The following is a 12170-nucleotide window of genomic DNA, read 5'->3' on the forward strand; positions in this document are numbered from 1 at the left end:
TCAGGAGGTAACTTAGAACAAGGACAGAGATATTCAGAGAAAATAATTTGGTCATGCTCTTGAGGTGGTACCAACCCAAGGTGCACACGGTACGGACGCCTTTGCTTTTTTTGCCCTCTGCTCGGACAGGCCGCCTTGACCGTTCAGGATAGCCACATTGAGGTGCACAGGCTGGCTCTCCAGCAGCAGGAGGGCCTGTCCCCCGGCCCCTCTTTCCGAGGCAGCCCCTTTCAGGACGAGGAGAAGCGCCGAAGCCTGGAGAAGCGGCGGGAGGAGCTGGCCAACCTCCACGAGCTGCAGCAGCAGTTCCAGCAGGACCGGCAGCGCTGGCACCGCAGGTGCGACCAGCAGCAGCGAGAGCAGGAGGCCAAGGCCAGCCGGCTGCAGGAGCGCGAGAGGGAGTGCCGGCTGCAGGAGGAGCTGCTGCTGAGCAGCCGGGGGCAGCTGGACCAGCAGCGCCAGGAGTACCAGCAGAGCCTGGAGCGGCTGCGGGAGGGCCAGCGCCTGGTGGAGAGGGAGAGGGAGAGGATGCGGGCCCAGAAGAGCCTGCTGCGTGGCTGGAAGCACAGCCGGCAGAGGAGCCTTCCCGCGGCGCTGCCTGGAGGAGGCGTGGAGGTACGGGTCTCCCTGTGCTTGCAGAAGCAGCGTGTGAGACGGCCGTGGTCGTGGTGGTTCCGGAGCCACTGACCACACGTCTGTCTTTTTCGCTGCTTGTGTGAGAGCTCACAAGAGTTACTCGGTGGGTAGGTAACGAAAGCTGGGACCCTTGAGAGACGATACATATGCACCTTGACTTGAAGTATGGACACGTGAAAGGTCCGGGTGCTGCTGGACCATGGGTTCATTGTACTCTGAGACCCCCTTACCCGAGGGAAGAAATACAGACTAGAGTTGTACCACTGAGGCGAGCTTTACCCTGGAGGCACGCTCACCGTGAGCATGCTGTAGTTCGAGCTCCCCTGTATATGCTGCAGTCTTCAGAGCTCTGTATAGATTTACCTTTCAGCAGATCAGTTAAGCTATTAATGTTCGTAGGTACTGAATTTAACAAGTACACCACTATTCCGTTATTGCAAGCTTATTCTCTTTTTGTAAATTTGACCTCATAAATTCAAAATCCGTTTCACTAATGACAGTTAACATAAGTAGTATACTAATTAATGTTTGGGCAGGATAAAGCCTTTCCAAAAGTTCCGTGTTTCATTTTGCACCCACTCTAACCATACTTGACAATTCCATTTGTTCCAAGAGTTTACTTTTCTGTACTATGTGCACATAGATACTTTTTATTTTTTTATATTCTTTTTTTAATATCTTTATTGGAATATAATTGCTTTACAAAGTTGTGTTCGTTTCTGTTGTACAACACAGTGAATCAGCTATAAGTATACATACATCCCCATATCCCCTCCCTCTTGAGCCTCCCTTCCACCCTCCCTATCCCACCCCTCTAGGTGGTCACAAAGCGCCGAGCTGATCTGCCTGTGCTCTGCGGCTGCTTCCCAGTAGCTAATTTACATTTGGTAGTGTATATATGTCAGTGCCACTCTCTCATTTCATCCCAGCTTCCCCTCCCCCTCACTGTGTCCTCAAGTCTGTTCTCTACGTCTGTGTCTTTATTCCTGCCCTGCTGCTAGGTTCATCAGTACCGTTTTTTTAGGTTCCATATATGTGCGTTAACATACGGTATTTGTTTTTCTCTTTCTGACTTACTTCACTCTGTATGACAGACTCTAGGTCCATCCACCTCACTACAAATAACTCAGTTTCGTTCCTTTTTATGGCTGAGTAGTATTCCATTGTATATATGTGCCACATCTTCTTTATCCATTCATCTGTCGATGGACATTTAGGTTGCTTCCATGTCCTGGCTATTGTAAATACTGTACATAAAGTTGTAAAAGTTGACAAGCTTCTAAGAGTGATCTGTGTTATATCTGACTTTCCTTTCAAGTTGGCTAAATTATATTTATTGCCAATACTTTATGTATACATGAATGTCTTCAACTTTTATTTAGCAAAAGTGAAAATGCTATTCCCTTCAAGTAGAAACACTTTAACGGCAGTGAGCACACAGCTGCATGTGTCTTTTCATTTGATTTTTATTTCTTTTAAGATATGCTGTGTGTTGCCAATTGAAGTTTTTGGTACTAGCTCATTAAAAGGGGATGGGAGGAGGGAGTCAAGGGTAATATCCTTCTCCACCTCACTCATTAAAATCTTGATTGTTAAATTCTGTTAGGAATAAATACTTTATAAAACTGGTGCAAATTGCTGGAAGAATTATTGTGTTTTTTCTTTTTTCTTACACAGGTAATGGAACTTAATCAATCTGAGGGTTTATGTCATGAAAATTCATTCTTCATCAATGAAGCTTTAGCGCAAATGTCACTTGACACTTTGAACAAACCGACTCCAGCAGATATCCATCAGGATGCCACTTACCCCCCAAGTATATCTCATTCCGATTTGGTAAGGACTAGTGAAAATCAAGTAGACCTCAAGATGAACATTTCTCAGCCCTTGGATGTCAGCCATGAACTGTGGATAGCCGCTGGGTCCTGTCATCAGATACCCCCTCTCCACCAAAGCAGCAAGGATTCTTGTAAAAATGGTAATTAATACTTTAAACATCATCTGTATAGTTTCCACAAGGAGCTGTTTTTCTGAATGGTTGGCTCTTCTTTAGAGCAACTCAAAGTGGGCCCTAGAATGGGAATAAATTGGTGCTGATGAGCTGGACTTTGTGGCATAAACTTTTCTTGGGGGAAGTCTGGGGGCCATCACTTGTGAGCATTGAGACAACTAGACCATGGTTGGAGGGCTTAGAGGATGCCACTGAGATGTGAGAACCAGACAGGGTTTTTAGGTCTGTGGGTTAAATAATAACTTTCCTTGAAAAGTGAAGCAACTTGATATTTATTCCTCACTGTAGACCCAACCACATCCTGATACACATACTTGTTGACTCTCAGAAATAAAAGATATGGACAGGGTTTGTGGTAGGGCTTTATTGTCTCTCGGGGCAATTTCCTGCAATGTTAGTAAAATCTTCTGTACTGCCGTTAAATACCCCAAATGAAACTGTTAACATCATTTGTCATTGTAAAAAAAAAAAAGGTGTTGTGTCTCCATAAGTACCTCGTAATGACACAATTTGCTAATCCCATTAAAGCATTTGCCAAATATAAATGAAAGGCAGCTCGAGTTACCAACTCCACATGAATCCAAATGATTTAACTCTATGTCTATTATAAATTGTTTTCTGTGGGATATGAGGTAGGGAATGAGAAGAACTCAAAACCTCTCTACCGAAAAACAGATGGCATGCAATAGAATAAACAAATGGCTGGCCACATGGATGGGAAATAAATCACCGACAGCAAAATGTTTCAGAAACATGAAACAAGCAGTGGTATAGAGAGCTTCAGAACTGGACAGAGATTGGTTTCCATGCTTCATAGTTATTCTTAGTTTGTCAGTAGGATAATTTGTCAGCAATGAAAAGGTTTAAATGTGTTCAGCTTCTCCGAATTAGAGAGTAAATAATTCTGACACTGCCTGAAAGTAGATGTATTACTAACCCAAATTATGTTGATTCTTAGCAGTGGATAATTCTTTACATTGTTCAGTCATTGCTGTAACATTCTTATTTCTTGTCAGCATATAAGAGAGAATGAAATAGTTCTTTAAGTATCGTTTCAAGTATTCCTTAAATAAAAAAGAAAAAAAATGGAACAGTGAATTGGGGTTTAAAAAATGGGCAGAATGTAGCAAAGTGTAACCCCTTTAATGTATTATGTTGCAGCCCTAACACTACAGAGACCATATTGCAGAATGCTTTCTCTTGATACATGTTGCTTTGCTGTGTTGGATTCATTAAGTTGCTATCTGCAGTGCTTTCTGTGTTGTCACTGTGATTTTGCATACTGGCTTTGGGGTAATTCAGAAACTCAGTTTGCGTTAAACCACATTACACTTTTGTTTGAAAGAAGTATTTCTGCTTTTTCTGCATCTCCTACCTGTTTCTGTTGACTTGTGCTTTAAAGTAGAAAGCTTTTAAACATTTGGCAGCCTGCATACAGGAGACAGAACATGTACTAAGGAAATAAACAGTAATTATATATAAAACCAGTGTCTCCACATGTAAGGAATTAAATATAGCCCAGGGAAATGCTGAGAAAACGTGCTTCAGCTTCAGATGTTGTGTCCAGTGTAGGCCAAGGACACTCAGGACATTGATAGAAGAGAGCAAAATCAACTCTGGCCTTCCTCTCTCAGGAGCGTCCTGGTGTGTGCAGGGGGAATTAGATCAGAAATGCAGTGTGGGCTGTCAAGCGCTGGAGTTTTGCAACTGGTCAGAAAACCCTATTTATGTTTGTTTACTTAAGCGTGATAAGAAGTTTCTGGAGGAGAGAGAAGAAAGTCAGAGATTAAGGAGGTGGTAGGGAAGTGGAATGAAAATTGGATATATATTCTTAAGAGGGTTGTCAGGGCCAGATAAAATTGTTCAAGCCACTCCAGAGTTTTCACAGTTCTTAGAATCAAAAGTAGCTCAATGGGCTTCCCTGGTGGCGCAGTGGTTGAGAGTCCGCCTGCCGATGCAGGGGACACGGGTTCGTGCCCCGGTTCGGGAAGATCCCACGTGCCGCGGAGCGGCTGGGCCCGTGAGCCATGGCCGCTGAGCCTGCGCGTCCGGAGCCTGTGCTCCGCAACGGGAGAGGCCACAACAGTGAGAGGCCCGCGTACCGCAAAAAAAAAAAAAAGTAGCTCAACATAAGCCACTGATGTGGTCTTCTCTAGACTCTGCTTGTGCTGTCCACGTAGGCCGGGGGGGAGGGGGTGGGAGGCGGGAGGGGGGGACAGTCCATGTGCCAGAATCAAGGATGATGCCATGTCAATGTCGCCTGCTTTCACATTTGCTCTTGTATCTTTGTGTGAGTGGTCATCAGTGACAACTACCCTGGCTAACGAAGTTTGCCTCTCCTGTTCTTGGCTGGTGTGTTTGTTAAATGTGTGTTTAACCGTGGTTTGGTTTCATCAGTAGGCCCTAAGGTCAGCTGTTTTCAGGCAGCTCCTTAAAGAATGCTTTGCTCTTTTGTCTGGTCTTGTACTGGGTGCCTAAGAGCAGCTCAGATAAGTGGAAATGTGAATTTTGGGAGCAGTAAGCCTGGTGGAAAAAATTGTATGTAAATAAAATTCTCTAACATGTTTAGCTGTCACCTAGATTGGAATTTTCATTTAGTTTGTTCAAGCCAGCTTCACCAGACATTTTCCTGTGCACTTTGTGTTCAGTTGGTTTTTCAATATCTCCATCACCACTGCCACCACTGACAGTTATATGACACTTGCCAAATTTCAAGCACTGTGCTAAGGTTTGACATGGAGAAGTTCATTTAGTACTCACAACCACCCACTGAGATGGTTCTGTTATTATCTCCATTTGAGGGGGGAAACTGAGGCACAGAGAGGTTCAGTGACTTGTCCAAGGCCACAGAGCTAGTAAATAGCAGAGCCAGAGAGGAACTGGGAAGACTGGTTCCAGAGCCCATGCTCTGAACCATTACACTGCACGTTGTTAATTTCTAGAATGCTGTTTTGAATTGCCCTTTTAAAAGAAGTTGGAGTAGAACTAGAATAACTCCCATTGTAATATCTGGCAGGATGTTTATGATGAAGGTCCAGTTCTTTGTTGTTGTTTTCGTCCCTTCCTTCTTTTTTTAATATTACCATTTGGAAAATATTTCTCAATCATTTGGGCTGTGGTGGCCAGTGCTTGCATGAGCTCTGAGGATCTTCAGATATAAATACCCTTCAGCTTCACTTTTTTCCCGTAAGACACATTGTGTTAAGGATCATTTGTTTTCTCTAGTGTTGCCTAACGATATCCCTGTGTTACTTGTAAATATTTTTTAAGGTAATACTTTATAAAGAACTTTACTTTCCAGTTTTGGAAGTTGTCTCATGAACAAAATTCTTGATGTTTGAACATTAGATCCAAGTTGGTATTTGATTTTATTTATAGTGGAAGAGATGGTTGGCTTAGGAACTTAATCTGCACTCCTCTGAGGGACACTAGCCAAGACTACAGAAAATTTGAATTTCTTTCAACAATATAGTCCCTGTAGGACAATTGCTATGTAATTGGCCCCATGAAATGCTCAACTGTATTAGTCTTCTTAAAGGCAAAACCAACAAAAAGCATTCTTTCTGTGCCTTTTTTTTTCTCTCCTAGCTTTAGAATTCTAGGACTATTTGCTCAGTGCCTCTCTTAGTTTATATTTGCCTTTTTTTCATTAATCAACAGAGAAAATACTTTCTGGTATGATAATTAATCTGAAATCTTCTTAGTCTCCCTTTTCAGTTATATTTTTATCTGTACCTCAACATTTGCAGGTTACCTTAAAAGTTCCTTTTCAATGTAGTTAAAGCATCATAGTTTTGCCATAACGCATATGATAAAATTTAAATCGAGAACCAAATTTCATGCCTTAGTCACGTAGTTGACATTGGAAAAAGAATAACTTTATCAAGTTTGGACTCCAGAAGAGTGTTTCGCTTTGCTGCTTGTTAGAATTTGGTGCCCATCAAAATATTTTCAGATTCAAAGCATTGTATTCAGAATACTTCATCTTGGCAATGTTGTTATATTTTTTTAAATACAGACAGCTGCGTTAAACTTTCAATGGCATGTTTTTTACATATGGAAATAGAATAGAAATTTTCCAAATAAAAGGCTATGCTGTAGTTAGTATTTAAGTAATAGTCTTTTAGAAGTGAGTACGTGATAATTTCTAACGTTTTAAAAATATTCTATAATTCAGAAATGGGTACCTTATTTGTGTTATCTGTGTGGAAGGAAGCTTTATTAAAGACCTACAGGCAATTTCCCATAAAACTGAAGCTGGCGTTAGATAATATAAACTTCAGTGACAAAGAAGTATTTGAAAAGGTGGATGTATAAGTTTGCTAGAGCTGCCATAATAAAGTTCTGGAGGCTGGAAGTCAAAGATCAAGGTGTTGGCAGGGTTGCTTTTTCTGAGGTCTCTCTTCTTGGCTTATAGATGGTTATCTTCTCCCTGTCTTCACATGGTCTTTGCTCTGTGCAAATCTGTGTCCAAATTTCATCTTCTTAAAGGACATCAGCCATATTGGATTAGGACCCATCTTAATGACCTCACTTAATTACTTCTTTGAAGGCTCTATCTTCGAATATATTTTGAGGTAATGGGGGTTAGGACTTTAATATATGAATTTGGGGAGGACACAATTCAGCCTTTAACACAGGATAAAATTATTATTTTCTCTTTGCTATTTTTAGGTGCCAAGAAAGCTTTAATTTTTTAAGAAATGTACCATATTTGAACTATAATTTAACAATCTGAGCTTTTTTTTTTTTTTTAACTTGGTTAGGGGAGTGAACTAAACTTTGTTTAAAAAATGCGTAACAGTAAAATTGTGGTAAATATCTATATTCTTTATATTTGTAGATATAGGTATCTGTTATCAAGCCTGTGTCAATACAGAAATTAGGGCAGAAAAATGTCTATATATTCATTAGGACATTTTCCCAAACCTAGACCTTAATTAAAGAGCTTTGGGAATTTTGAACTCTCTGTATGACTGGGAGGGAATATTAGATGCCTTTATTTTGGATTGCTTAAATAAAACCAAAGCTGAAGGGTTGAGAATATTCATATGAAATCAAGTTATTATCCAGATATATCTATGGGAGTTTGTAGAAGTCAAAATTGGGAAATCATTGATCAGCTCTTTATCTTTTCTTCTAGAATCTTGGCTATCACTTTGGTTAACATTTTAAAGGAAATAATAAATACTGCTTGCTCTCGTTCATCTGCTTTATGACAAGAGCATAGATAACTGGGCTCAAAGACTTAATTTTAATTTTTCTCACTGACAAGTATAGATGATTTTGCAGATTTTGTACCAGGAAAGGGAAACATGCCATTTGCTTGTAGAGCCTGGTGAGCCAAAGGTGCTCACTGCCAACTTCCTGACTGCATAGTTCTCTGGGGGCAGGTTTGCTATGTGAGCCAGCTGGGCCAGGGCCATCCCGCCTTAGTGAATAGAGCCCAGTACACAGCAGGAGAGCAAAACCAGCAGGTGGGTGGATTCAGAGGCAGCCAGCCAGCCAGTGTGGCTGACTGTTCATCCCCGCCGAGCTTCCAATTTGGTTTGAACAAGCTGCTAAAGTGGGAACCTACTCAGTATGAAGGATTCCAGGGGGTTAGGCCTGACCTTGGGTCATCCTTAGCTTAACCCACCCTACATACAAGTACATACATACATACATGTACATACACACATATGTGGTCTGTGGGTTACATATTTGACCACTCTAGTACAGTGGGGCTTTACTCTCAAAGTGATTAAGGGTTGGGTTTGCAAGGAAAGTTTGTAACCATTTAGGTACCAAACATACCTGAAGGGTAAGGCGTGCTCCTGTCAGTCTCAATGACTCCTGGGACAATGACCCAAAGTGGGCAAAGAAAACATCATGCCTTCCACAAATCAGAATCTGGGGACTGTCTCCTCTCTCACCCCCATGTCCATCCAACCGTGAAAATTCAATTTTCAGGACTTGCCTAAAATGTGGGGTGTTCAGCTAAGGACTGATGTTTAATGTTTGCCTAAGAAAAATATGACCATCTGGTTCAGAGGGCGTGGCAGACTTTTCCTTAAAGGACTACACAGTGAATACTTGCGTCTTTTCAGGCCGTCAGTCTTTGTCGCATATAGTCAGCTCTGCCACTATAGCTCTAAATCAGCCGTAGACAGTACATTAAGAAATTAACACACTACTGTAAAGCAATTATACTCCAATCAAGATGTTAAAAAAAAAAAAGAATGAGATTAGCTGTGTTCCAGTAAAACTTTATTTGTAAAAATAGATGGTCTAACTTGTACTTTCTTTTTCACTTAAATTGAGAAGTTTATATTCCTCTTGGCTTGGAAATTCCATCCCAATTAATTCACGTTTGGGTGAATTAATGTAATATTATATGGCACTTCATGCCGTTCAAAAGCACATTTTGAATTCATGGTCTCATTTGCCCTTTACAACATCCTGTGAGATGGTGGTTGCTGTCTCTGTTTTTCAAAGAAGACAACTTTTCTTTTTCACTTTTCCCCCCCAACTCCAGCTCCTAAAATCCTGTGATGGTGTTACGGAGGGCCACCCTCTAACTGTGAGGCTCATGAGAAGTGAGATGCCGTGGGTGGGATTGGCTGCTAGAACCGTGGTTACTGTAGCTGGCTGTGTACCATGGTTTCTGGGAGAAGGCAATAGAAATATGAATTCCTCTGTGCAGAGATTCTGATTTGGTAGGACTTGGCTGGGCCTGCAAATTTGTGTATCTGACATTTTCCTTAAGTGATTCTGAAGCAGCCATCCTGTTATCTTCCCCTGCACTGGCAGCCTGGAGTGCTGGGCTTGATGTTAGAGAACCTCAGTTCAAATGCTAACTCAGGCTGGCATGGCTGCTGCGTGATTCCTAAGCCTTAATTCCTCATCTGTACAAAAGAGAAGGAAGTGTTAGCAGAACTTAAAAAGAAAAAAATTGCCAAGCATGTTCTGGGATCCGGTGAACTTCAGCTTCATCCCTACCTGGTAGAAAGAATTCATTGTAATTGTGATTCAGAGGTGGCCTGCTGATAGAAATGAAAATGTCTCCTAAATGTCAGTAGGAAGCCAATAGTTTCAAATGTGATTTTTTTTAAATATGTAAATTGGGGAATTTTTTTACTCAGACTGGAAATAGATTAGAATATAAAGGGTTAACTACTTTTCCATATTGGTCTAAGAGGAGGTGTTTGTTAGTATATCACCGGAACTGTCTTAGGAAATAAGTCACAGCATTTTGTTTCCCTTTGTTCCTCTCTGAGAGAAGAAGTTACATCAGTCAGCCATGTTTTCAGAACCAAATGTAAGAGAGATTTTGGCAGCAAGACTGAACATCTCAACTTGGGATGTAGAACTTCCATATCTACGGAACATCCAACCCTCATGGGTTGCATTATATAAATGGTTGCATTATATCAATATATCCCCAGGAAAACTTCTAATAATACTTGAGTTCCCTGAATAGACTTTCCTGCCAGAAAGAAAATGTTGAGAACACCCAACAGGAGTATTTTGGTTTAAACCAATTTTAAATTTAAAAATTGTATTCTGGTTTATGACCTTAATCTCTTTTTGAGTTCAGTTATCCTGAATTTATTTGTCCTTGTTAGTCCTGTATAGACTGATAAAAATCAAGGCTCAGAATCACCAGGAAGCACCCCTTGTTAGCACTTCTCATAACGTGAATTAATGACATGTGTAATAATTTATGTAAGGTCTGCCTGTCCCACTGTAGAATAAGCTTCAAGAGAGTGGGGCGCTCCATGTATCTCCTTTGTTCATTGCTCTGTCACAATTGACAAAGCACAGTGCACAGTGTTTGGCATCTAATGAACATTTGATAAAAATTTGTGACATGAATGAAGGAGTCAAGGTCCACACTCTTTAGCAGAAATGAAAGCAACTATGAGCTTGAGTCACACAGCTTGACTTGACTGAGGCATTGAAACAGGTTGAGGAAAGCCAGTAGACTCGTGGAGTGTGATGGGGGTTAATACAGGTGGAGTAGGCAGGTGCTTCAGGCTAGCTACCTGGGTCGAGTGAGTTTGAAAACTTTTGTAAGATGGGTATATGTGAGGTGGCATTCCTGAAATGTCAGGATAACTATAAAATTGCTTGCCATGAATACCTTTCTGGATTCTAGGTAGCAGACTTTAACAGCTGCCAACTTTTCTTCCTCATTAATGTTGAAATAAATTTGTCTTCAGACGTATAGTCTCATTTATCAGTTTGATATAGGTACTCTTTGTTCAACTCTAGAGAGCATCTTCTTATATGAGTTATTTTTCCCTTTAGAATATTGTACATATAGCCCCACATGGCCATGTGTAGCAAATGAAAGCTCAAACAGTTAAAACATACTCTCCATAAAATGCCTTAATTTATTCTAAACAAGTAGAAATGAATTCATTGCTGTCCTTTTAGGAAGACGTCACATAAACAATTTAGCATTTAATTGTTATATGAACAACAGTTAGTCAGCCTATCTGTTCACTGGGGTATTTCTTTTTTAACCATAAAGTAGCTTGAACACCAGTAAATTAAACATGGGCAGCTAGCTCAACATCAGTGAAACACTTTCTTAAACCCTTTTTCTTCTGCTAAATCCTATTTAACAGTCCAATGTATCTCCCCAGGCAAAACAATTAGTATTTGTTTCGTTAAGTACACTCTTAGAATGTGAACCAATTTCCCTGGTACCACCTTCTGCTTGTCAGCCTTAAAGTATTGCCTGAAAGATCATTTATTTATCATGGCAATCTTAAAATTAAATGTGGTGGCATCTTAAGAAATATATCCCTTTGCTTTACCCCAGACAGACTGACTGAAAGGCACCTATGTGTCCTCAGCTGGTTAGTTCCCAGAAACAGTTGGCTGAGGAGGCAACGTCTTGTCCTGTTTTTCTGCTCAGACTTCGAGCCAGATAATAAGTAAGCCGGGGCCTGGGTTTTGATCTGTGGAGATGCTAACTTGCCATGATAAATCACTGTGGAGTTTGCTTGGAGAAGGGGCCAGGGTATCCATTCGCTTTCTAGGCAAGATATTAATTCAATTTAATTTGAAATGTTAATGCTTGGTTTGAAGGTTTACCTAAGGAAAAATGTGGTCTTACAGAGGTTCCCAGTTCTGCAGGATAGGACCCTGAGCCTTTTGCTGAACAATTTCACAGTACGACTGTGCAGAATTTAATTATTTTCACTCTTTTCCATAGCTCTCTTTGTGTAAATTTCATTACACTACAGGTTTTTCTTCCTAAAACATAACATGCTGGATGTTTGGATTAAATATAGAATATTTGGATCATCTGCCAAAAACACTGGAGACTCTACTTCTCAGGTGAACTGAGGTCATTTTGTAAGGACTGGTGCTGCTGTAAAGCTTTGGAAGAAGCATTTACAAGCAAAACATTGGCAGAGTTTTAATTTTATTTAATGACCTGCTTCCTACCAGCGATCTTGGCACCCTGTGCAGTGATTTGCAATCAATGTATCACACAGAATGTTGTAACATCGCAATAAGGACCTTG

General features: G+C 40.8%; 1 protein-coding gene across 2 annotated transcripts in view; it reads left to right on the forward strand.

Annotated features, from left to right (window-relative positions):
• The window catches only part of ARHGEF28 (Rho guanine nucleotide exchange factor 28), a 309995-nt gene that overhangs the window by 279316 nt on the left and 18509 nt on the right, over window positions 1–12170 (forward strand). For both annotated transcript variants that reach the window (XM_029216894.1, XM_029216896.1), the window contains 2 exons: window positions 130–615; window positions 2314–2614. In XM_029216894.1, coding sequence (XP_029072727.1) covers window positions 130–615; window positions 2314–2614 — 787 coding nt within the window. The remainder of the gene's footprint in view (window positions 1–129; window positions 616–2313; window positions 2615–12170) is intronic.

Source organism: Monodon monoceros, unplaced genomic scaffold (assembly GCF_005190385.1).
Source record: "Monodon monoceros isolate NGI ecotype Baffin Bay Population unplaced genomic scaffold, NGI_Narwhal_1 Super_Scaffold_12, whole genome shotgun sequence".
Taxonomy (NCBI): Eukaryota; Metazoa; Chordata; class Mammalia; order Artiodactyla; family Monodontidae; genus Monodon; species Monodon monoceros.